Here is a 27,500-nt window from a genome sequence, read left to right as displayed (position 1 = left end):
GGGAAAATTAAAAGGCAGATTTGGTGTCAATTTTCCTGTCGATTTATTTCCGCTCGCCTCCGTCTGAAATATTTATGCGTTGTACGGATGAGGCTTACTCCTGCTTAAGTATTCAGGGCTCTTCGCCATGGCACCTCAGCTGCTGTTGGAACAACTCAATGAGGAGGGGACTGGTGGGTGTAATGACCACGTCTGATGGAGGGAAGGGAAAGCGGCTGAATTCGATATGAGGGGATTATGTCCGCGGGAATGACCTGCTGAATCATGGATGGGGATGGTTAAAATAAATAAATGTCACGAAGAAAAGGAAGGGAGGTGGAAAAAATAAAGTAATTGGGTTATACTGTACGACGTACTGTAATGACGGCTATGAGCGGAGCGTGTGGATGTGGCGGTGTGGTCCCTGTTGAGTGACACATTGATTGGCGAGTGACGCTCGAGACTCAACCTGCCGTGTGTAAACACCTCCGCAATTGTAATGTCAAAGTGAGGCACACCAGAAAAAACATATACGCAGCATGTACAACTCAATTTGCTGTTTTTTAAGAAGAGCCAGGGTTGTTGCATGCTGTTTGTTTTGTGGGGGGGTTTAGGCTAATTGTACATCAATTATACCCAACATTTCAATCCATCCCGGTACTCTCTAACACCATTCTGCTCTCTTCCTTTTGTTTTATGGATAGACAGATATGATACACGATATTGGGCTCACAATATCGAGACGATACGATATATGGCACTTTTTTATTATGAAAATATATGGGGGGGGGGGGGGAAGCAAATGCAAACAAATACTTCTGTTTCTGCATTATTATTGCAAAAAAATATATATATATTTTTTAGTTTTTTATTAGTTTAGTTTTTAGTTTTTATTTATTTATATTAAAAAAAATGAAACGCCAAAACGATACATATCATCACGAAAATGTATCGCGATATATCGCTGGATGATATATCGGCACACCCCTAATAGACATGTACTATTAAAAATACAAATAAATTGCCTGCCCCCATCGCACTGTCTGTCTGTCTGTCTGTCTGTCTGTCTGTCTGTCTGTCTGTCTGTCTGTCTGTCTGTCTCTCTCTCTCTGTCTGTCTCTCTGTCTCTCTGTGTCTCTCTCTCTCTCTCTCTCTCTCTCTCTCTCTCTCTCTCTCTCTCTCTCTCTCTCTCTCTCTCTCTCTGTGTCCAGTCGGTGGGGCAGTCTCAGTGTAATTTGGCCCAGAGGGACGGCTGGCAGTGGGTGTGAGGGGGGATAAAGGGAGCAGTGATGGTGCGGGGTCTGGAGCAAAGCAGGCTTAGTGTGAGGCCTTGGGTGGAGGGGCCAGCAGGCACATAGGAAAAGCATTAAATAAACATTAATGGAACTGGGTTAGAGGAGATTTATTAAGGAGGCTCTTTGCCCCACCATTGAGCGCTATGCAGCACTTTAATAACTCTCTGATGCACACAGGTAAACAAACTAAGGTAATTTATTGCCAACCTCATAGGTGGCCGTCGTGAAAGCTATATTTTTGTTACTTAGTTTTCACGTTAAATGTGGAAGATTAGTTTTTTTTGTCATCTGTCGTGAGATTGAATGGGGCTGTACTGTACGCCCAAAAAAGCTCTTCACTTCCTGGCTAAGTCTGACTTGGATATGGTTTTGATGTCGGTTTGGGGTGTTAAAAATGAGTACCCTTAATCGCGGCTTACTCATGTTAAATGTGCCCTCTCTGGCGTGCCAAAAAACACGCTGAAGAAAAAAAAAACGTGACTGATTAAGCAGCGTAACCAGGACACCGTGGCAGGAGAAAGAACTAATTCTGTAAGTTGTACAAGGACAGAGTTCAGGACAAGGGAGGCTTTTTTGGCAACGGCAGTGGATCGTAGAGAGAGGAAGAGAGAGAGAGAGAGTTTATTTCTATTTCTTTTCAGCAGATTTAACGAGTGCACGCAGTGTCGTGTTTCACATCCGACGTTGTCTTTGTAGTTCAGCAGTCGGACGCGATGCTGTCACATAATCACGATGTTGACTCGCCGGAGTCGAGCCTCGGTTTGATTCAGCGACTCGCTGCTGTCTCGACAGCCCGCTTCTGAACATTGTTTATCCCAGGGTCACAGAATGTGAGCGGTAAACCAACCACGGTATATAGTTCCTGACAGTCCCTCTGAGAAAGAGACATGCAGAAACACCACAGAGACGGGTACACATGCACACAGCAGCAGCAGCATACAGTATTGCAGTTTTAACCTAATTGTAGGGGGCCTAAATTATGACAATTTGTACACCCCGAAATGTTTTCGTTCCCACCTCTCAAGGTTCTACTCGGACCGGAGTGGAACATCACAGTTCAAACGGTCGACCGCTGCGCTGTGTTGATTTCGTCGACTACAACTATTTCACTTACAAAAACTACATAAAAACTAAGCTACGATGACTAAAACTAAGACTATATTGACAATTTTGTCCAAAAAAAAAACTAGACTAAAATGTTAGTGAGGGACTAGTGGAGATCCAGTAGAACTAAAACATGTCATTTTATGTTTGGTTGTAATATAAAATAGCAGATTTTCAAAGCGCAACTAGGTGTAAAATCATCCATTACGATGTCATCAAGGCCTCCCAAAATATTTTTTGGTTGACAAAATCAACTGTAGACCAAAATCATATGATATTTAGTCGACTGAAACTAGACTAAAACTTTTCAGATGACTAAAATATGAACTAAATTTAATTTAATTCAAAAGACTATGACTAAACTAACAGCCACATACGTACACTACACCAGTGGTTCCCAAACGTTTTAGTTCGAGACCCAAAAGAGAAATGTGATGTCTCCCCGAGACCCAAACTAGCGAAAATAGCAGATCTACAAGCGTCGCAATGTGGCGCGTTGTGAGCTTGTAGATCTGATATGTTCTTATAAAACATTTTCCCTTTAGGTTGTGGAATTGTTTAGACTTTTTGTATTTATTTATGAAATTATTATAATTATTATAATATTTTCTTCATTTTTGACTACCTTTTGAAATTAAAAACTAAATGTAGGAAACACACCCAAAAAAAAATATATTTACTTGCGACCCATAAAAATGGGTCCTCGACCCAAACATGGGTCTCCGGTGTTCTAACACAAAATGCACAGATCTAAGCGCAGTGGAAAATGACTTGCCACCCACCTGGGCATGCAGACGGCATCATGGACTCATTTATGGCACGCACAACACACCGGATGTGGAAAGACTGTTAACAAGCCTTCTCCATGCCAATTTTCAATGATGCCAATGCGCCCCCGGGCCCAGGTGCCAAAAACCAAGGTTAACATTGATTTGTCATCTTATCGATGTTATGCCTTGGTGTTTTTTGGCATGGACCCGTTCGTTTGCAGGAGCCTGGGACTTCAGCTTGTCAGCTTACCATCATTAATATTCATGACTCGTGATTGATATATTTTGTATTTTTAAGTTATTTATTTTTTTACCTGTACCGGTAGGTATTTTATCTTTTGTAGTCAGCTTTCCATTGTGACCACTCGGGTATCATGGAGTGGGGGCGTTTTGAGTCGCCCGAAATAAATCTGAATGCATTAAGTGAGTTTGGATGCAGCAGCGCTGCTCATTATTACCACTGAAGGACATCTTGTCATATGACACAGCTGACAGTCGACAGCTGGTGATTGGGAGTGAGATCTCTTTACAAGCATCAGTTTAGCAGGACCCCGCGCTCTGAAACAAGTAAAAGTACAACTCAGAGAATTTAACTCAGTCAGGAGTTTTTTGGTATCGGAAGAAAAAGATTTCACATAATTATTGGCAAAGTTTTCTCCCTCTTAGTCTTACATCCATCCGCCCTTCTGGCGCACGATTATTCAAACAGAATAACTTAATTATTAGCGAACGGGGGAAGAGTGGGAGGGAGGTGAACGAGGGGAAGCGATAAAGACAGACTGACAGAAGGAGAGGGAGGAAGAAAAGGCACAGATTGACGGAGAGATAGAGCCGGGGGGAGGAGGAAGGAAGGATGAGCCCCGTCCAGTCCGGCGGGCCAGTGTGTGGGCTTTTGCTAAAAAACTGTGTGGCTGTGGCATTGTTGCTGAGGTCTGGTAAACAGCAACCTGCTGGGAGCTAATCCAGGCAGCCTTAGCCTCCTGGCGGCAATTTCATTCCTTCTCAGCTGGACCTAAGGCCTGGCACACATGGGTGTAGACTTCCACACACATTACAGTATGTACACACACACACACACACACACACACACACACACACACACACACACACACACACACACACACACACACACACACACACACACACACACACACACACACACACACACACACACACAGACAGTATGGTATAATTGAGTTGAGTGGATGCTTTATTTGCGTCCCCTTAACCAAATCCTATTTACACAGGATTCCAACGTTTCCGTGGCCCAGAGAGGTTTATAAGGCACTTAGGGATGCAGAACGATGCACACAGTCTTCATTTCATAGCCTGGCTACTCTTGACACTGCTATGGAGCGCGCACACACACACACACACACACACACACACACACACACACACACACACACACACACACACACACACACACACAGATACATACAATGAAAGCGGCAGGTCATCATCGTGTCCAACGGTGCCGGCGTTAGTTGTGATGACAATGCGTGGATTGTTCAGGTTTCCGTTATTGGCCGAATTATTGTGAGGGTGAGATATTCTTCCTCCCTCTCTGTCTCTCTCATCAAGCTCCGGTCTGACATCACAAACAACCTACCTCCCCCTCCCCCTCCCCCTCCCGCTCCCCCTCCCCCTCTCCCTATACCATCTCCCCCTCTCCCTCTCCCATCTCACCCTCTCCCTCTTACGCTGATCGAGCTCTGGTCTGACAGAAACAGTTGCCTAACATGCATGTGCATATTTGTTTCCGAATTCGGGCATGTCGATAAAAAAAATACTAGCTAGATGGATGGAGTGAGTAGGTAGGTAGGTAGGTAGGTAGGTAGATAGATAGATAATACTGTATATGTGCTCTTCTTCCGTCTCTGTCAGTCGTTGTCGGTGCTTCAGACAGCGCTTCAGATGCAGAGGGGCTCTGAAGTGCCTATAGCCTTCGTTAGACACCGGCCTGTTTGTCAGTCCCTGCTCTCCTCCACCATGCATGCAGCCACCCTCAGAGGAGGGGGCAGTGTCTGCAGTTTCTCTGCACTGCGCTTCAACGGCAATGATGAGCCAGACTATTGTTTTTGGGGGGGAGCGGGGAGGGTGGCACTTGTTAGTTTGGACACTGGCGGAGCTACGCGTTGGTGGTCCAGTGTTGATTTTGACAGACAATCTTGATTTAGTTTTAGACATAGTCTTTTGAATAAATTTCCATTTAGTTTTAGTCATATTTTAGTCATCTACAATGTTTTAGTTTTAGTCTAATTTTAGTTGACTAAATACCATAAGATTTCAGTCGACTAAATCTACAGTTGATTTAGTCGACTAAAATGTATTTTGGCCTTCATGGCGTCGTAATGCCTGATTTTAGACTTGGTTGCATGCTGAAAATAGACGATCTACAAGCTGACAACGCGTCGCAGCGCCTAGATTGGCACAACGCGCCGCGCTGCGCCACGTTGTGAGCTTGTAGATCTGCTATTTTCAAAGCGCAACACCCGAGCACAAACAAACATAAATGACTTGTCTTGGTTCTTCTGGATCTCTTCTCCACTAGTCACTCGCACAAAAATAGTTTTTTTTTATTTGTTGACGAAATTGCCAACATATTTAGTCTTAGTTTTAGTCATCATAGCTTAGTTTATTATTATTTATTTTTTAAAGAAAATGTTTCGTAATAGTTTTAGTCGACACAATTAACACTGGTGTCTGCCTGCCTTTTCTCTCTGGCACCAACTCTGGCACCAACACAATCACACACGCGTGCACTGCTATGCGGAAGAAACGGACTGAGGCTTCGGTGCGTCATACATTTCTACATCAAAGGCCTGTCATCTTGATGGAGCCTGACACACACAGGTCCTTGCACCACTACTGACTGTATCATAGCAGAGCCTTCATCACACACGTTCATTCACAGATACATGGGCATCATGCATGCACTGGTGAACACAACACACACACACACACACACACACACACACACACACACACACACACACACACACACACACACACACACACACACACACACACACACACACACACACACGCGCACACACACAATTCAATTCAATTCAATTCAATTCAAAGGGCTTTATTGGCATGAGAAAACATATGTTTACATTGCCAAAGCAGAAAGCACAATACAACAATACAGCAATACAATCAAAACAAAAAATATGTACATTTGAAAGTCAGAATCTTCAATAGATCAATTTCTATGTACCAAGATCACTGGGTGCAGGTATAGTGCCGGAATATACACAATGATTAGTCTTTAGGGTGGTTGTGTTCCGTTTGATATCCTTCTCCTATCACAGCAACTCACGAATCTTGCTGCTGTGTTTGCACATTGTTGTAGATGTGGGAGTTTTTTGTCATTGGTCATGTTTTCAAAATCTCTGTGTGTGGTTGTAATCTGTGGGAAGTATGTGTCTCTGATGTCTTGGTACAATGGACAGACGGTTAGGAAGTGTAGCTCGGTTTCCACTTCATTTTGTGTGCAGTGGGTGCATAGTCTGTCTTCTCTCGGGATACAGGTCTGCCTGTGACGACCTTTCTCGATCGCAAGACTGTGCTCACTGAGTCTGTACCTAGTTAAGATTTTTCTTTGTTTTGGGTCAGTCACGGTGGGTCAGTCACGGTGGGTCAGTCACGGTGGGTCAGTCACGGTGCACACACACACACACACACGCACACACAAGCGTGCACTCACAGGTGCAGGGACGTGTTGAGTCTTTGCAGATACTATACTGACAACAGAGGTAAAAGATTATTTAACCACTTTCAACCTGGCGTCCCTATTTTGGACATGTAAGCGAACATTTTTAATAGCCTACCTGTATATTAAAAAAAAACATTATAAAAATAAATTCAAATTTCGTATTATTATTTTTTTAAATTGCAAAAATAGCAGATATACATGCCGCCACGCCTTGTGAGTTTGTAAGTCGGCTATGTTTGCTATCCATTAGCAAAAAAAAGTATATACTGTCAGGGGGCTAAAATGGTTAAGTTATGGATGACACGGTATATGTGTTCACCTTTTAAAAAGTACACTCGTAGCTCTGATGCACAGATATGTTCAGCAGCAGCTGATGAAGGCAGTTCAGCTGCCAAAATGTTTGTAATAAATAATACATCTGCATCGGAGCTACGAGTGTGACTAGTGTTTTACTTTTATAGGTATCAAGCCTACCAGTTGGACTCCATCTGAGAACACTTTTTTCCCCCTGTCCATATGTGTGTTCATGCTCTGGTTTTTGTTTGTGTGTATATGCACCTGCACCTGCTAGCAAGCAGAAATGTTGCATGCTCTCGTGTGAACAAATTGTGGCTTTACTGTATATCTCTCGTGTGTGTGTGCAAAATCCTGCGTGTGGTAGTGGGTCACTCACCATGAGACCATCGACCACCGTGATGATACTAAACCGTCGCCACCTGTCAATAGCCATCCGCCAGGTTCTCGCCCCGTTCGGTAAATTACAGTGTGATGTGAGATGGAGTGGAGGGTTCAAGAAAACCTGACCCCGCCGTTGTTCAGACAAACAATAGAACAATGATGGCAAATCAGCTATTCCAACGGCCATCTGTGTCGCGCCGCCGACTGCAAAACACCTTTCCATTACTCCCGGGGCCGCGGCTATTAGCTCACCACGCCGCTGACTGCAGAGTGAGAGTTTATTGTTATGGCACATTAGATCCTCACCGCCCCCTTCTATTCCTTGTCTGGCTTTTTGTGTTCCACCGACCTTGATGGTGGTTTTTTTTTTTTTTTTTATGCTGCAAAAGATTCTGCGGTTGCTGTTGGTTGTGTTTCCTTTGGCAGGTGTGTGTGTTGGTCAGGCCGTCATTTGGGTCACTGATGCCAAAAGTGTTTACTGTATACGTGTGTGTGTGTGTGTGTGTGTGTGTGCGTGTGCGTGTGCGTGCGTAAAACATCCGGGACAACGCTCCACATGTCCCAGACTCTTCTCCCTCCTGGCTCCCAAACTGTGGAATGAATTCCCCATAGCAATTACAACTGCAGACTCACTCCCAATCTTCTGCCGTAATCTTCAGACTCACCTCTTCAGACTCCATCTCAGCCCGTAGCACTTGCCTATAGCCGTGACGACCTTGCAGGATTATGCAACGGCTGAAATGTAACTTAGATAGCATGTTATGTAAACAGATGCCAGGTCATTGTTGACCTGGCATCCTATAGTGCGTATAGTTTCAATGTACAGGCTGATGATAGGTTCTTGTATGTAGTTATTATTAGATTATTGGTTTACTTATGTATTACTTTATTATTAGATTACTATTTTTAAGCATTTGATGTATTATGTGTATTATGATGTATTATCTTGTGTCCTTGCTTACTGTAAATCTGTCTGGATTAAGAGCGTCTGCTAGATGCCTAAACTGTAAACTGTGTGTGTGTGAGCTGAGCACCAGAGAAGTGTTTTTCTTTCCTTGACTCCTTGCCCCCCTCCTCACGGCTTCTGCAAACATTCGCGGGAACAGTACGAGAAGCTCTCCACCATGCATAAGAACATGCAGAAGCTGTACGAGAACCTGGGCAGCTTCTACGCCTTTGACCCACACTCGCTCAGCGTGGAGGACTTCTTCGGAGACCTGGCAAACTTCCGCACCCTCTTCATGGTGAGTACATGCAAAAGAACACACTCTCGGACATATGCCCACACTCTACTGTACGCAAACATAAACACTGCATGCACCCACCTACCCTTCTATCCGCCCACACAGACGCGTACTCACATGTGTGTGTGTGTACGCGCAAAGTCACAAACATAACTTGTTTCTCTCCTTGGATGTTGCAACATTGTGTTCTTTTAACCAGGGCCAGCCCTGGCTTTTTCAATAGCCCAAGGCAAGATGTGTATATGGTGCCCCCAGCATCACCCCTCCCCATGCGTGGGTGCACCACTTGACACATATGCACGCCATCCTCCCATTAATGCCTGATTTATACTAGATATATTACTCGAAAATAGCCGATTTACAATCTCATAACACATTGCAGCGCGACACAAAAGATACACAAAAACAACAAATACACCAATATTGTACTGATCATTCATTGTATTGCACATGAAACTGAATAGAACACCCAGATAAAACCTAAATCTTGTTTGAGTCTTCCAGTAGTTGCTACCCATAATTTAACATGAGGGAGTCACGCCATCACTTGCTTTACAAACGGGTTATAACTTAGTCAAATAGCCTACAACGTTCTCAAATAACGCAATTTTTTTTTGATCTATCTGACTAGTATAAGTTTAACCTTGAACGCATCTGTGTCATTTTAGAATTCTTTAGCTATTAAAAAAAAGCAGATATACAAGCTCATAGCGTGGCACCGAGTGCCGCGCTATGAGCTTGTAGATCTGCTATTTTTGAAAAATCGTGAAAAAAATCATTTTTGAAAAACTGTTAGTATATAGATTTTTTTTTTAATCGGCCTCAGATCTTAATGTTAAGCATTACTCACGCATGCAGTATGTCATTCTGTCGGTACCACAGCAAGCAATGCAGATTGGTCTAGGTAGGATGTCTGAACGCACAAATCCGATCTGATCAACGTGCACATAGCAGTGTGGACACAGTGAGTCCTAAAGATCACATTTGAGAAACAAATTGTATTTGCCTGCCGTCTGAACCAAGCCAGTCTGTCTAGGATGAGCGACGACAAGCTCTCGGCCGCTGAGTCCTCAGCCACTGAGAGACCCATAAAGTGCTCTTTAATTTGTGGCGTCTCCTCCATTGTTATAGTCCTTAAAAATCGCAGATAATTGCTCTGTGCGGCTAACATCAGGTTAACATCATAACATCATAAGTGCTATTTCTATTTTATCAATAGTTTGATGACCTTTTCAAAGTGAAACTCCAATCCCATGACATGTGCATTCTGGAATGTTCTTGTGCATTTTGTGATGCAGGTTTGGGGCAGGTTGAACAGCGGGTAGCCAAACATGCATACTGTATACATACTGTATATACCAGGGGTATTAGGCAACCTTTATTATCAAAAGAGCCAATTTTATCCCAAGAATTTATGAAACAATAATCTGTCTGGAGCCGCAAAATATGTATGTTTATTTGTGCTTTTTTTTTTAAATGTCTATCAATATTACTTTTTTATTGTTTGCTAATATCTTAAAGCAGATCAAGTATACCAGTAAGCTAGCAGTGTAGGTGGTGGAGAGAGCAAACAAATATGTCAAAGCATTAATACATTCTTTATTTGCCTTCAATAATGTATTTCTTCTTTTTATCTGGTGTGTAGCCGACACTTTTTTCCCCTTTTCAATAGGAGAATGTAAGAATAACTTTATGCCTACTACAATAATAAATTATGATTAAAATGTAAAAAAATCTTTTTAAATGTATTCCTTTACATACTTATTTTCCCCAGTTACAGGGAGCCACGGGATAGGGCCTAAGAGCCACATGAGGTTCAATAGCAACATTACATTACATTACAGTCATTTAGCAGACGCTTTTATCCAAAGCGACTTACAATAAGTGCATTCAACATGGGTAGGGAACGAAAACTACTAATCACCAGAAGTCTTAAGTGCATTTTCTGCAAAAAACAAGCAACCAAGAGTATACCTAGCGCTAAGGTAAAAGTGCAATATATCAGCTACCTACTTTCTTAAACAGATGAGACAAAATAGCTAAATCAAATGAGCACGAGCTAAAACAAATACGTGTATCCAGTGGTGTAAGATAACTAAGTACATTTACTTAAGTACTGTACTTAAGTACAATTCTGAGGTATTTGTACTTTACTTGAGTATTTCCAATTTCCAATACTTTTACTTCTACTCCACTACATCTCAGAGGCAAATATTGTACTTTACTCCACTACAATTACTTGAAAACTTTAGTTACTAGTTACTTTGCAGATATAAATTATCACATTATAAAACATACATTAACCACTTTAGCCCTATTTTATACATAGGCTATTTGAAAATAGCAGATCTACAAGCTCACAACGCGTCGCATCGCGACGCGTTGTGAGCTTGTAGATCGGCTATTTTCAAATATTTTAGTACTTTTACTTTGGGTACTTTAAGTACATTTTGATACCACTACTTTCCTACTTTTACTCAAGTAAATTTAGAATTCCGGACTTTTACTTGTAACGGAGTACTTCTACATTGCAGTATTGATACTTTTACTTAAGTAAAACATTTGAGTACTTTTTCCACCACTGCGTGTATCGACTAAACAAGATCCAATAAAACAATACAACAATAAAACAAGCGTTCGTACAACTAGTTAACAACAAGCAACAGGTTGTTCTCATTGTGTATGCTGCTTTGACCAGGGGTCTTCAAGGTTTTTCAGGCCAAGGACCCTGATAACGTGGTATAAAAGGATACTCTGCTTTGGAAGAAAAGAAATAACATGAAGTCAGGCTTAAGGAATAATAAGCTGATTTACTCTGGCTTATTTGCACAGAGAGAGAGACAAGGTGATAACGGCATTAGTCCGAAAATATTCTCTACTGGAAATACAAAATGTTCCCCAATATAACAGACAGTTTATCTTTCGTTAAGCCCACCCCGCACAATATAATGTCAACATAAACGGGCCCAAGGTTCCTCTTGATGCCAAGGTCGGCAGTACATCCCCATGTACTGCCGACTGTAGATATTCCTGTAGTCATAACTTTCATGGCAGAGAAAGAGTAGGCCAGGGAGCAAGGACATACTATAATAGCCAGTTGCAGAAATATGCCTTCTGAACAAAAATACATCATGCTTTTGCCAGTTATCCGAAGCCTTGAACTCAATCGGCGGAGTCAATTGAGTGTCCTTACTGAGTCTCCTACTGACTGATGACGTGGTCATCAAATGATTATTGGCTTAGGAATGCGACAAAAAAATGATCTCCATGAATTCAAGGCTTCATGGGGTGTGTAATTGATAGGAAATGTGTAATTTTTGGGGTGAAATACTCCTTTAACAGGAGCTTGTGACTAAATAATAACTACATTTGAATTTGAAGTGAATGACTGTAGGCTCACTCAAGGAATCCACACCCACTACCGACGTGACGGTTAGTTCACTGTTTTATTTTAGAAGAAGGCGTGTGGAAGAAAAGAAATGAACAGCAAACGTAATAAACAAATACTTTCAAATGTGCCAACTCTCTGGTTATACAAAAAAAAAACACTTGTCTACAGTATTTCACCTGTGTAGGCTTCAACGAGAGCAAACGGCAGCAGTAGCAGTACTGTTGAAATTGTGTGCAAATCGTATTATGTATATATATTTTTAAGCGTTTTAACTCAAATCTTTGCTTCTGGGGATTCTACAAATGTCTTCTAAATCCTAACAGTTTTTTTGAAAAAACGTATATCGCTATATAGTGGTTCTCAAACTTTTTCATGTCACAGACCCCCAAAATTATATCTATTTGGCCGCGGACCCCCCATCTCAAAATATGTTGTTCCAGTGACCCCCCAGAAGCAAAGATTTGAGTTACAAATGTTTTACGATAAATAAATAAAAATAGCAGATCTACAAGCTCATAGCGCGGCACTCGGTGCCGCGCTATGAGCTTGTATATCTGCTATTTTTGAATAGCCAAAGTATACAATAATGGTTAAAGTGGTTACACAGATGCGTTCCCGGTCTTAAAGGGTTAAGAAACACAAAATATGAAAACATGGGTAAAATCTTCTCATCAAACTCTGCCGTGAAAATGAACTAAAACACACAGTTTGCACTAATGATCTGAACGAACTCCACCCACTGGTGGAAGATACCACTCCAGGAGGGTGGACTAAACCAACTGGCATTTTTGGGTTTGGATGCATTGGAACCAGTGGTGGAAAAAGTACTCCGATATTTTACTTAAGTAAAAGTATCAATACTGCAATATAGAAATAGTAAAAGTCTGGAATTCAAAGATTACTTGAGTAAAAGTACAAAAGTATTGGTATCAAAATGTACTTAAAGTACCAAAAGTAAAAGTACTAAAATGTTTGAAAATAGCGGCGCGTTGTCAGCTTGTAGATCTATTTTCAAATAGCCCATGTATAAAAGAAGGCTAAAGTGGTTCATATGTTTTATAATAATTGATAATTGCAAAGTAACTAGTAACTAAAGTTTTCAAATAATTGTAGTGGAGTAAAAGTACAATGTTTGCCTCTGAGATGTAGTGGAGTAGAAGTAAAAGTACTGAAAATTGGGAATACTCCAGTAAAGTAAACATACCTCAAAATTGTACTTACTGTAAGTACCGTACTTGAGTAAATGTACTTAGTTACTTAACACCATTGGAACACAGGTTCTTTTCCCCCCCATTTTCTGGAAAAGTAACACTTTTGGACATACACATTTTCCCGGCCAACAGCGACAATACCCAACGGTACCCATTGTGTGTGTTTCTTAGAGACATTATAAACTTATCAGGGATAAAAGTGTAGTGTAGTGTAACAGTAGAAAGCTGGTGGTACTGTAGCAGGCAGCTTGTTCCGAGTCTGAATAGTGTGTCTGAATTAAACCTTTTCTTCCCCCTCTCCTCCTCCTCCGCCTCAGGCGGTGGCTGCAAAAAAATAATAATCTGTACTTAGTCAACCATGCCTGAGGGTACAATAAAATAAAATAAAATGTGCAATAACAAACTCAACAGGCAATTTCACACGAACAAACTTGACTAAAATCACACCTGCTGCAGGCAGCGGTGCATGTTGAACCATGCGGGGTCTTCTCCTTGACCCCCCCCCCCCCCCCCCCAGTCCCTGGGCTAGGGTTGCCAGATCTGCTTATTATAATTTCCTGCAAGATTTTATTTGAAAATAGCCGATCTACAAGCTCACAACGCGTCGCATCGCGACGCGTTGTGAGCTTGTAGATCTGCTATTTTCAAATAGCTGATGTATATATGTTAAAGTGCTCATGTGGCCCCCATAGTTGCTTCTTTTGGGCTGGTTTTCCACCTAGACCTGGTTGCTTGTTTCTCTCACAGAATCTGGCAACACTGTACCCTGGGTTCTGTGGAGATTGGCTGTCCCCGTTTCATTAGTGCACCTGTACACACAGATTTATTATAGCTCGCAATGTGCAATAATTCTGAGCAGCCCAGACTAATTGCCTGACAGGCCATTTATGCAAAAACACATATTTTTCTAAGTGGTTATATCGCTAAACTTAGCCTCATTCCATAAATTCCATAACTTATCCTGCACGCACCGTAATTTGATGTTAATTTGATTACCATTTGTGATTTACAAGTCAATTTGGAACCAAATAATAACAGGTATGCATGTCGGCTGCTGTGTGTGCAGTGGTCAGATAGATGGGTGGGCTGCGTTGAATGTTCATGGTTATTTTAATAATCAATCGATCGATTGGGTTCCGGCTTGGATCAATGGAAGTAACATTTTTGTGTTTATTCAGCTTTTAGCATGATCACAGGTTTAAAAAAGAGAGGTGCCATTCAAATGTTATTTACAATATAAAACTTCAAATCTAAAAAATGCAATTGCCTATCAAAAAAAATCTTAATAACCTAAAATACAAATCTAAAATCCACTATCATTTTAGAGTCAGCACATGTATGGGATTGGTGATTTCTTGTTTCTCTCGATCAGTCTGGCATATTGGAATGTCCAGTGTGTTTTGTGTTCCTTGTTCGGCGACCAGAGATATCCTTCCTGAGGGGGGTAGCCAATTTCTGAAGTTGGCAAAGTCGAGACACAGTTGAGTGTGCATCTCGGCTATAGGGCGCACACCAGTGTTGATTTTGACAGCACATTTTTATTTAGTATTAGCCACAGTCTTTTTGAATAAAATTCCATTTCGTTTTCGACTATAATGTATGTTGGCGGTGCCTTGATGACGTCGTAATGGCTGATTTTACACTTGGTTGCATGCTGAAAATAGCCGATCTACAAGCTCAGAACGCGTCGCAGTGCGACGCGTTGTGAGCTTGTAGATCGGCTATTTTCAGAGCGCAACACCCGAGCGCAAACAAGCATAAAAAGACTTGTCTTTTAGTTCTACTGGATCTCTTCTCCACTAGTCTATATTGTATAGTCTATAGTATACTTTAAGTTCCTATGTATCCTCATAGCCCACAGGTTGCAAATCGCTGATCTACAGTATCTAACCAGCTAACTCGGGTGGTGCTATGACAGGTAGCCTAGCTCTCATGACACTATATGACTCATAGTTGGCTTGTTAGCTTTACCTTTGACTGAATCAGTGTCAATAAACTGACACAGTCGTATAGATTAACACTGTGATACATTTGCTATGTTTCTATGGTTTGCTATGAGTCACTAGGCCTCTGCCTGAGACGTGTGACGCACAGAGCAAAGAAGTGATAGTTGTTACGTGTGACATGTGGCTTAGTGTACACGGCGTGATATTGAACCGTGTGCCTTTAATGTCCACCTGCTCGCCCGTAACGCCTTTGTTATTAGTAATCGCACGGTATTGCGCCGCCTTACATTGCGCTCTAAACTGCCTACAGAACAGAATAGTCACAAAGCCTGCAACGCAGCGCAACAAGCTATATTGTTCTGTACTGAGACTTCTTCTGCACAGGGCTAAGCATATGATTTTAAAGTAGAATACAGTATGCAATGTTGGCGTGTCCTCGCGATCTTCCCTTATTGCCATTGTTTTCACAACAAACCACCCCCCAATCAATTCAATTCAATTCAAATGAGCTTTATTGGCATGAGAAAACATACGTTTTACATTGCCAAAGCAAGTGTCCAATCACTTATACCAGTTACCAATGTTTTCACGTCGAGGACCCCCAAATGAATATGTATTTGGCCACGGACGGCCATCAGAAAATATTTAGTGCCAGGGACCGCCTTTGCAAGATTTGTGTTGTTCAAATGTTTCAAAAATGTTCCCAAAATGTGCCAAAATGTTTTGAAAATAGCAGATCTACTATGTACAAACGCGTCGCGACTCGCTGTGAGCTCGTACCTGCTATTTTCAAATAACCGACGTATACACAGTATAGGGTTAACGTGGTTAAACTGATTTGGAAACTATATTAACTAATTTAGAGTCCCCGGACCCCACTTTGAGAACCATTCACCTATACCGCCCATGCTTAGGGGGAGCCCTGCGTTTAATGGTATTATGTGATTGTCAAGGTTTATATTGAGTTGCCGGGCGTCCGTGTTGAGCATTACAATTCACTCTGGGATATGGGTCTGAAATTGGGTGAATCCAAGTCTCATTTCAGTGTATCGTCTCTTTCTCCAGAGGTCAGGCAAGAGCAGTATAACGCCGACTCACAAACACTATGGATAATGCTAGCGTGGGCACTGGGCAGTGGTGTAAAGTAACTAAGTACATTTACTCAAGTACTGTGCTTGAGGTCTTTTTTGCTTTATGGAGAATTTCCAATTTTCAATACTTTTACTTCTACTTCGCTACATGTCAGAGGAAGATATTGTACTTTTTACTCCACTACAATTATTTGAAAACTTTAGTTACTAGTTACTTTGTAGATTTTGTTTGGTATTACAAAACGTACTTTAACTACTTCAACCCTATATAATACTGTACTTTGGCTATTTGAAAATAGACAATCTACAAGCTCGCAAGCGACGCGTTGTGAGCTTGTAGATCTGCTATTTTCAAAATATTTGTAATACATATTGAACTTGTGAAATGGGATATTCTGCATAAGGGTACTTTTACTTTTTGTGCTTTAAGTACATTTTGATACCAGTACTTTTACTGAAGTACATTTTGAATACCGAAATTTTACTCGTAACAGAGTATTTCTACATTGCGGTATTGATACTTGTACATAAATTGAGTACTTTTTTTCCACCACTGAGCACTGCGACTTCAAACAGGTCGCGCAGACAGGAGCTCTCGTTTCATCTCCCAGCTCTATCCAAATGGAGAGTGAAGATAGATAGCACAGCGGGAGCACCTCCTACGTCAACCTCTGAAAGCTGCCATGCTACCTCCTCGCTGCCTTTAAGAGTAGACACTCATAGGAACTTACTTCTCCCATCGTATCAGCTCTGATAAAGACATTTCTCTGACAGACAGACAGAGTGTGTGTGTGTGTGTGTGTGTGTGTGTGTGTGTGTGTGTGTGTGTGTGTGTGTGTGTGTGTGTGTGTGTGTGTGTGTGTGTGTGTGTGTGTGTGTGTGTGTGTGTGTGTGTGTGTGTGTGCTTTTACTGTACATACAGAGCTTAAAAAAACAACCTTACTGGGTTTAAGAATGTACAATTCATCGTTATGCAATACATTGCGTGACGACAATTCTTTAAAGAAATTTGGACATTTTTGAAAAATGTCACCTATGAAGAAATATGGATGCCAGGTTCAAAGTGGTTAACCCATTAAGACCGGGAACGCGTATCCGTGTAACCACTTTATCCATATTTTATACTTTGGCTATTCAAAAATGTGCAGATATACAAGCTCATAGCGCGGCACGGCACCGAGTGCCGCGCTATGAGCTTGTAGATCTGCAATTTTTTGTAGATCTGCTATTTTAGATTTTTTTTTTTAAATGTAAAGCTTCTGGGGGTCCCTGGAACAACATATTTTGAGATGGGGGTCCGTGGCCAAATACTTATCATTTTGGGGCATGAAAAAGTTTGAGAACCACTGAATATAGCAACATACGTTTAAAAAAAAAAACTGTTAGGATCTAGAAGACATTTGTAGAATCCTCAGAAGCAAAGATTTGAGTTACAAATGGTCGCTTAAAAAATAATAATATATATATTCAAAGATTTGTACAAATTTGCATGATTTTTCAAAAAATAGCAGATCTACAAGCTCATAGCGCGGCACTCGGTGCCGCGCTATGAGCTTGTATTTCTGCTATTTTTTGAATAGCCAAATAATAAGATAATGGTTAAAGTGGTTCAAATCTAAAATGACAGATGCTTTCCCGGTATTAATGGTTTAAGAGGATGAGACTCCGGTTTCAAACTGGTAGTTTAAAAACACATTCTGCGTATAACTTGACATTTTCTGCATGGCGCTACTGTATGTGTGCATGTGTCTTAAGTGAAGCTGAAGTTCTGTGTGTTGACTTGTAAAGGATGCATCTTGAATCCATCCGCTGTGCTTTACCAAAATGACATTCAAATACCAAATACATAAGTAAATTCTACACCATAATTCCCCTAAAAAGATTAGCATGCACAGTTGAGTATTGATTGATTGATTGAAATTTTTATTAGGCAAAAGAATGTAAAACAACACAGTTACATTTATAATGCTTTTGTCTAAAAGGTCCGGCCAAAAAAGTCCTTGCGGACTTGTTTCCGTTGGGGTCCTTGAGTTAATTTCATAGACATATATAGTAGCAACCAAACAGTTCAAAAATCAACATGAAAATACAGATAATACAGAAAAAATACCACTATGTACAAAAAAAGCATTTAAAAAATATAAGTACAAAAAAAGGGGGGGGGAAGCATGGAAAAATAAAAATTATATACAAAAAAAGCATGAGGAAATACAAAATATGTACAAAAAAGAGGAGGGGGGGGGTCGTCTGTCTACAGGGAAACTGGTACTAGCTCCTCTTTCGGCCTCCAGAAAGATGGGTTTTTAGGGCTGTTTTGAATGAGCCCAGCGAACTGCATTTTTTGAGGGATGGGGTTAGACTATTCCATTCCTTAGTGGCTGTGCTATAGAAGGAGAATTTGCCCATGTTTGTTTTATGGGTGGGTGGTACCAGATTGTTGTTTACGCTCCCTCTAGTTTCGTGGCTGTGGGTGTCACTAACGTTTTCGAGGTATTTATACAGATATGCGGGTATAGGGGGCATTTCGGGCAAATCTGCATTTACAATTTTGAAGACCAGACCCATTTTTAGTTGTTTAACCCTGTCTTCCACCCTGAGCCAGCCTAGGCTGGCAAAGTGAGTGGGAGAGAGGTGGGTCATGGGCCCCAGTCCGAGAAGTAGTCGGATCAGTTTGTTTTGGGAGGTTTGAAGCTTAGTCTTCAGCAATCTGGGAACCCATCGCCAACTGAAAATGAAAAACAGCGCCCTCTGCTGTTTGTTCTATGTCTGTTGGCTCTTGGCGGAAGAAAACGTAACGCCAGAGCGCAAGGAAACCGGTGTTTGTTGTATGCCTTCAGCGCATCACTTCCGGTTGGTGCGACTATGTTTTCATTCCCACTAACAATATTTCTACACGGAACACTAACACTACTTCTCCCAGAGAACATGGATCGTATTGGTTATAAGCCCACTTGTTTCTATGATGAAAGAGTAAGTTAAAATGTGAATATCTTTCCGTGGTTTTGTCTGCTCCGCGGACGCTATTGTTAAATTAGTTTTGGTTTGTTTCGAGGGGGGAAGGATCGACGGACACGTGAATCCCGCCCACTACATTTGATTGGGTAAAGCGCGGCCTGCTTCCTGATCTGAAGGCACGCCCATGCGCACACGTTATGACGAACCTCCCCGACAGATTCCAACGCAGAGCAGAATCTGTTCTTGAGAGATTAAGTCTTCAGTGACACTGAGGTGTGGAGTACCAAGAGGAGCTAGCATAGTCAAAAAGGGGCTGAATCAGGACCCCTGAGAGGGTCCTGAGGGCCTGAGGGTTGACAAAAGAGGAAACTCTGCCCATAAATCTGGTTCTCTGGTTTACTCCTTTGACCACCTTTGTTGCCATGCTTTCACCTGTCAGGTATTTGTCAAGAATACATCCCAAATAGGTAATCTCTTCTTTGCTAGTGATGATTGTGTCATCGACTTTGACCTTGAAGTCATTTACCTTCATTTTACTGAGGGAATGTTTGGTCCCAAATAGGATGGATTCAGTTTTCCCAAGGTGTAGAGACAGTTTGTTATCGGTAAGCCAGGTACGGATTTTTGAGAGTTCAGAGCTGAGAGCTTCCTCACCTTGCAACTTGTCCTCACCCGAGATCAGGAGTGCCGAGTCATCAGCGAACAGGAACAGTTTGCAGTTACAGGCAGCATTCATGTCGTTAATGTATAGAAGGAACAGTAACGGCTGTATAGTCTGTGTAATTTAGGTAAGCATAGAATCTCCTTAAAGGATAAAGCGTGCCGGCTCTGTCAGTTAAGTTTATTTTTTTGTATATACTGTATACTGTAAATCATTGGTTCTCATAGTGGGGTCTTGGGGGGGGTTCAGGGGGTCCCCATGCAGCAAAATGACTGTAGTTAATATAACGTCACAATCATTATTATACTTTGGCTATTTTTGAAAAATAATTAACATTTTTAACTCAAATCTTTGCTTCTGGATGTCCCTGGCACAAAAGACTTGAGATGGGGTGTCCGCACCCTTAATACATATCATTTTGGGGGTCCTTGACATGAATACGTTGGAGAACCACTGCTGTAGATATATATTTTAACCGGTTTGATATATTTACAGTAGGGGTGTGCCGATACACTAATTTCACGAAACGATATGATACGATATTGGGCTCACAACTTCGATACGATTTCGATACGATACGATAGGCACTTTTTTATTATGAAAATATATGGGGGAGAAAAAAAGCAAATGCAAACAAATAATTCTGTTTTTGCATTATTCAGACATGCAAACTTCATCTACAATAGCCGTTTTGAATCCAAATAGGGCAATAGTGTGACACCTGACCCGAAAAAAAATAAACATGTTGTCACCCTTTTCACCTCAGGGCTGTTTGCATGCCTGATTATTATTATTGAAAAAAAAAAAAAAAAAGATATTTTTTTTTCTAAAACGACATATCGTCACGAAAACGTATCGCGATATATCGCGGGACGATATATCGGCACACCCCTAATTTACAGTGAGCTAATACAGTGGCTCTCAAACTTTTCAGGCCGTGCCCCCCAAAATAATCATTAATCATGTGGATCGGGGCGGGGGGGGGTCCCGATCCACAGGTTGAGAACCACGGAGCTAACACAGCTAACACAGAACAAAGCCAGATTTGCTCTGCCCCCCCCTCTGGGTATGATGAGGAGCGCGTTAAACATTTATTCGAGGTGTCTCTGCTCCTCTTCGTCCTTCAGCCTCTCTCCCATCAGTCCCTCCCGGCGGCACCGCCCCGCCCCGGAATCCACCGCGTCAGAACGATATGGCACACGCTTGTCCAGAAGAACGCACTGATGCTCTCTCAGTCTTCACAAGCCATTAGCATGAATGGTGAAGGTCCCCTTGTCTGCTGTTCGTTTTCGTTTCTCTCTCCCCGTGTCTTCTCTTGTCAAACAGCCACCGTTTCCAAAACCCCCAACTTTTTCATCGCCCTCTGATCAAAGTGCCACGGCGGGCGTAAGACACGTCGCTCCCACAAGGATTCGCGGCGTTGCGTATATTGCTAAGAGAGGCATCCACCGCCGCGAAAATAAATTATTCTCTCAAGCAAATAGCTGCGCATGAATATTTTATCACTGATTTAAACTTCTTTGCTGCTGTGACTATAAGAGGGGAAGGAGCTGTGTAGGCTGCTGAAGGGATTGTGTGTGTGTGTGTGTGTGTGTGTGTGTGTGTGTGTGTGTGTGTGTGTGTGTGTGTGTGTGTGTGTGTGTGTGTGTGTGTGTGTGGTTGAAATAGGGTTGAAGAGTTGTATGTATTTATTCACAAACAGTCCATGAATCCATGACTGACCACATTCCTCAGTTATTTATTTATTTCTGCACAGTGCTGCTGACAAAGAGCTAATGCAACCGATGCAACCTGCACAACACAACCGATCCTTGTGTTCCGCGCGTGTTTTTTTTTTCTCTTCCTTTTCTTACACCATATAAAACCAAAGACATTGAGCGGGCTCCAGTGCAGCATAACCAGAGCATCTTCTCCTAGGTTGGCTGCTCAGCAGAGAGACTATCAGGGAGTTTGTCTGCTGGCCGTTGTTTATCAGTGGTGGAAAAAGTACATTTTTTTTTTTACTTAAGTAAAGGTATCAATACTGCAATGTAGAAACACTCTGTTGCAAGTGAAAGTCGGGTATTTAAAAATGTGCTTGAGTAAAAGTACAAAAGTATTGGCATCAAAATATACTTTAAGTACCAAAAGTAAAAGTATTTTTTGTGCAGAATGTCCCATTTCACAAAGTATCGTTTAAAATGTATATAAAATATTTGCAAATAGCAGATTTACAAGCTCACAACGCGATGCGACGAAAGAAAGTACAAGAACCGCTGGAGGCGAGTGGTCCGCGAAATAAATGGGGGCCAGTGTGTTTTGGGGCGAGCCTTTCGGTTACCCTGTAAACAGCGCACATAGGGTTGAAGTGGTTAATTGTACTTCACTGTGTTCCTTTGGATGTAAATGCAGTATACTGTCTGTGTTCCAGCATTTGGGTTTGAGTTATCTGACACGGCTATGTGCTGACCTCACCCCGTGTTGTATTGCACTAGCGCAACACGTTCACACAAAGTACCTGCAATATTAAAGAGTTCCTTTGGGATAGATTCCACCCCTTAAATTGCTTTTACTAAAAAGCTAAGGCTTAATGCATCCGACCGACATGAAGCATTTGAGCAAAATGCATTGACAGACAGTCCTCATTGAGCAGAATGTAACTGATAAGAGAATCCATTAGGTCTGTCTTCTCTCTCTCTCTCTCTCTCTCTCTCTCTCTCTCTCGCACTCGCGCACACACACACACACACACACACACACACACACACACACACACACACACACACACACACACACACACACACACACACCTCTCTCCAATCTCTGTTATTTTTCTGCAGGCCCAATGAAAAGTATTTGATATCAGCACGTGGAGGCTGTGTTCGGGTTAATTTAATGCTGCGACTGTATTCTGAGATCGGGTTGCGAATGAAATGCAATCGCAGGGTAACGTGTAATCCTGACCTGGAGCGCGAGGCGAGTGTATGTTCGTGTGTGCGCTATTGCACGACTACGTGTGTGTGTGTGTGTGCGTGTGCGTGTGTGTGTGCGTTTGTGTGTGATGGGATCTTCCCATTAATGAGTTATCAAAGCGCAGCAGATGGTCTGGTGTGAGCGAACAGTCTTCTCTGTTAATTGAGTGACTTTCTAATAAGACCAACAGACCCTGGCCGGCTCAGACGGAGTTGGAAGACTGAGCATTCAGGAGATCAGAGTGATTATACTGCTGATCGTGTGTGTGTGTGTGTGTGTGTGTGTGTGTGTGTGTGTGTGTGTGTGTGTGTGTGTGTGTGTGTGTGTGTGTGTGTGTGTGTGTGTGTGTGTGTGTGTGTGTGTGTGTGTGTGTGTGTGTGTGTGTGTGTGTGTGTGTGTGTGTGTGCGTGCGTGCGTGCGTGCGTGCGCGCGCTGTGCGCGATCCCGCTCGCTCCGTTTCCAAAGCATATTCAATCTTCCCCGAGCTTATACTCAGTGGTGGGAAAAGTACTCAATTTGTTTTACTTAAGTAAAAGTATCAATACTGCAATGTAGAAACACTCTGTTGCAAGTAAAAGTCTGGTACTTAAAATTCAAGTAAAAGTACAATAGTATTGGCATCAAAATGTACTTAAAGCACCAAAAGTAAAAGTACTCATTATGCAGAATGTCCTATCTCACAAATCTGTATAAAAATATATTGAAAATAGCAGATCTACAAGCTCACAATGTGTCGCGATGCGACGCATTGTGAGCTTGTAGATCTGCTATTTTCAATATATTGAAATTTTCAAAGTTTAAATAGGGCTCAAGTGGTTAATGTATGTCGCACAAGGCCAGAAGAATGCCTCATACATCTGCTACTGTATACCAACTTGCAGACATTTTGTTTGAATGGAGCACGGAAGTCTGACGGAATTTACACTTCCTACCTGGGTCACGTTTTTTTTCCTCCCCATCCTGAATTCCCATAGACGTGTTTAAGATCGCGTCATATAAAAACTGTGTTCCAAAAATAAACAAATTAGCACGGCGGTTTGACTCCTATGGAAATGAAGCATCAACTGACGGTGAGAAAACGCTAACGTTACCGCCACCGAATTAATTACAATTTTCGCCAGAAACAGACTGTATCAAATATGAGTGACTGACTATCGTAAACAATACCGAGCCACCTCGCTGACGAAAGCGCCGGGACAATTTGTACATTTTTGGACCACAATTCTTACACGAGACGATTCCACGATGACCCAATGTTATTCTCCATAGAGAAATTACTTCCGTGACCCAGGGTATGAACGAGTGACGTCAGGACGTCGGTGCTCCATAGCTACAGCTGTCCTAATAGACACATCCGCTGTTTAAAACACCCCCTGAGTGCTGCGGTGTTTGTAAAATTCATGTGATATATAGCAGCAACTCCATCCGCACCAAGCACACTGGTGCAACCGAGCGGTCGTCGGAAATACTCATTGCTCCCCCCCCCATTGGAGCTGGCAAACATGTATGCATGGGAGGGGAGGCCATGCTCGGGGAGCTATATTGTGCTGTGCAGGGTCAGGGAAGAACAGCGAGCGCACAGCTCATGAATTATTGAAAGACATGGGCCCTGGAAAAAGTCAGCCCTTCGTTGGTATGGAACTGTATGTTCTATAATGGTAGTTTATGTCTTACGTATAGACTTAACCCTTTTAGACCGGGAAAGTATCTGTGTCATTTTAAGATGTCTTTGGGCTATTCAAAAATAGCAGATCTACGAGCTCATAGCGCGGCACCGAGTGCCGCGCTATGAGCTTGTAGATCTGCTATTTTTTGAAAAATCGTGAAAATGTGTGCAAATCTTTGAATATCTTTTTTTTCTGTTGCGCACATATTTAACTCTGTTACAACTTCTTGGGGGTCCCTGGAACAAAATATTTTTAGATGGGGGGGTCCGCGGCCAAAATTCATATAATTTTGGGGGTCCTTGACATGAAAAAGTTTGAGAACCACTGATTATAGCAAAAAAAATAACCAGGATTTAGAAGACATTTGTATAATCCCCCCAGAAGCAAAGATTTGAGTTAAAAATGTTTGCTTTAAAAATATATATATATATTCAAGATTTACTGACATTTTCGCGAATAAAAAAAAATAGCAGACCTACAAGCTCATAGCACGGCACTCGGTGCCGCGCTATGAGCTTGTAGATCTGCTATTTTTGCGTTCCCGGTCTTAAAGGGTTAACTAAGGCACTTGTGTGGTGTAGGAGTAAAGTACCCGTCCACCGCTGCAGAGTCTAGGGGTTCAAATCCACCTCGTGCATCCGCCTCCTGAGTGTTTTTATGCGAACACGATTGGCTGTGCTCGTGGGAGGGAGAGGCAATGCACAGAAATGTGTGGGGAGGATTCATTGCCATAGTGACTATTTTAATTGGGTGAGGAAAGGGGTAAAAAAATAATTGGGTGCTCTAAATAAAAATAGGTAAAGGCTTAGCTATATCACACCTGTTTTATCACAGCTGTTTTTGTCTTTCACCAGAAGGGTTGTCGTACCCAGGGAGACAGCAGTACACGTTTATAGTTTATGATTTGAATAAACCTATATCAACAACCATGTCATACTAGTACATCTTTGTAATTCAACATTTCAATCTTCTTTACCTTACCATGTCATATATCACTATAATCTTTATTGACCTTTGTCCATACTGGCGTGTATCTCTGTGTCCCGACCCCTACTGCAGTCATTTTTATTACCAAAGGTTTTTGTGTCTTTACTTAAAGGGTTTAATGTTTATCCCTCCCATAATCTGCTGTCTTAGTGACTTTGGATTATTTAGTTTGTCAACACAATTATCCTCTCTAATTTGCCTTAGCGCATCGATTGCCAGCCATCACTAAACGCCAAACAAATTGCTTCTCAGTCTTTGCCTGTTAATGGCCCTTTTCCTTCGTCCCTCCCTATCCAGATGCTTCTCCTCTTCAACCACACGCATGAACCCTTGCATCCCTATTCGTGGCACGTCATAATAGGTGAACAGTCGGTCATATATTGCAGATCTACAAGCTCACAACGCAGACGCTTTTTGTAGTAAGTAAGCATTGCCGAGCCATGAGGCCTAATAGGGCTAGCCTGGTTCCAGACGAATCTGCCTTTGCAAAATTGCATCGCACTTTAGCCCTCGGCAGATTAGGTCTGGCCCCCCTCAATAGAGATTTCATTTCTCTCCCTCCGAAGTTGTGAGGGACCAATCAGGGCCCAGTATCCAAATGTGGGCGGGCTTATCACCTTATTTGGAGCAATGACGTATAAGGAAGCACTGCTCTGATTCGTTCGTACAAGGAAGCACTGCTCTGATTGGTTTAGGTCTAACCAATAGAGTCCGTTTGGATCTTTTTGTAACCGCCCCTTGGAAAAAAATCTATCGTTGATAGGGACCAGACTAATATCCACGCAGTGTGTCGTGTGATATTGTCTGGCCACGCGAGGCTATAATAGGGCAGGAGTCTATCTCCTCTTCCCTTAGTGTGAGGCAGCTTGATGTACAAGTACAGTTCAAAAATAGCAGATCTACAAGCTCGTAGCGCGGCACTCGGTGCCGCGCTACGAGCTTGTAGATCTGCTATTTCTTTTTTAATCGAGAAAATGTGTGAAAATCTTTGAATATGTATTTTTTTTTAAGCGAACATTTGTAACTCCGATATTTGCTTCTGGGGGGGTCCCTGGAACAAAATATTTTGAGATGTGGGTCCACGGCCAAATACATATCATTTTGGGGGTCCTTGACATGAAAAAGTTTGAGAACCACTGATATAGAAACATAGTTTTTTTTTCAAAAAACTGTTTTTTGTTGATTCAGAAGACATTTTGTAGAAATCGGCTTCAGGTCTTAATGGGTTGACCCCAATCCAACCCTTGATGCTGAGTGCCAAGCAGGGAGGCACTAGGTCCAATTTTCAGAGTATCGGGAATCGAACCTCCCAGCCTCAGGGCGGACACTCTGACCACAAGGCCACTGAGCTGGTGAGAGCTTGTAGACTGGCTATTTTTGGCGAAGACATTTGGGTGTAGAGGGAAAAAAGGAGAGGGCCAACGACCGTCAAGAAACTAAACAAACCAAAGTAATACTCGGCAAGACTTAATACAGGTGATTGGTTCAGCTGCCAAACGGAGCTATAGTAATTGAAGTCCTCTAATTTATGGAATTTACGTGGCATCTAAAAGTGTTTGGGGTTTTGTTGTGTGTTTTGCAGTGACATGCCGTGCTTTGATCCAGGCCTTTTAGTCACTAAATGATTCCTTGAACCCCATGTAGAGCAGATCTGGTTCAGCAGCGGCAGGTGACGTCGATGAGCTGTTGTTAACTCAACTCTTTCATCAGTCAGGCATGATTGTTTATTTATTTTATTTGTTTTCACTCATTAAAAATGAATAAATCCAATCTACATAATAATTGTTATGTTTTAATTTGAAGAAAAAAGATGAGAAGCTCTCAGTCTCAACAATAAAGCCAGCT

General features: G+C 42.0%; 1 protein-coding gene across 5 annotated transcripts in view; it reads left to right on the top strand.

The window, feature by feature from the left end:
• diaph2 (diaphanous-related formin 2) overlaps positions 1-27,500 on the top strand; it is a 688,393-nt gene that overhangs the window by 553,878 nt on the left and 107,015 nt on the right. For 4 of the 5 annotated variants that reach the window (XM_080415256.1, XM_080415259.1, XM_080415257.1 and 1 more), the window contains one exon: positions 8,630-8,794. In XM_080415256.1, the coding sequence (XP_080271382.1) occupies positions 8,630-8,794 (165 nt within the window). Of the gene's footprint in view, positions 1-8,628; positions 8,795-27,500 lie in introns of all 5 variants that reach the window. The other variant, XM_080415255.1, reaches the window with a different exon arrangement.

This window comes from Gymnoscopelus braueri (assembly GCF_963280865.1).
Source record: "Gymnoscopelus braueri genome assembly, chromosome: 20".
NCBI classification, from domain to species: domain Eukaryota; kingdom Metazoa; phylum Chordata; class Actinopteri; order Myctophiformes; family Myctophidae; genus Gymnoscopelus; species Gymnoscopelus braueri.
This window is presented reverse-complemented; position numbering and strand designations above follow the sequence as displayed.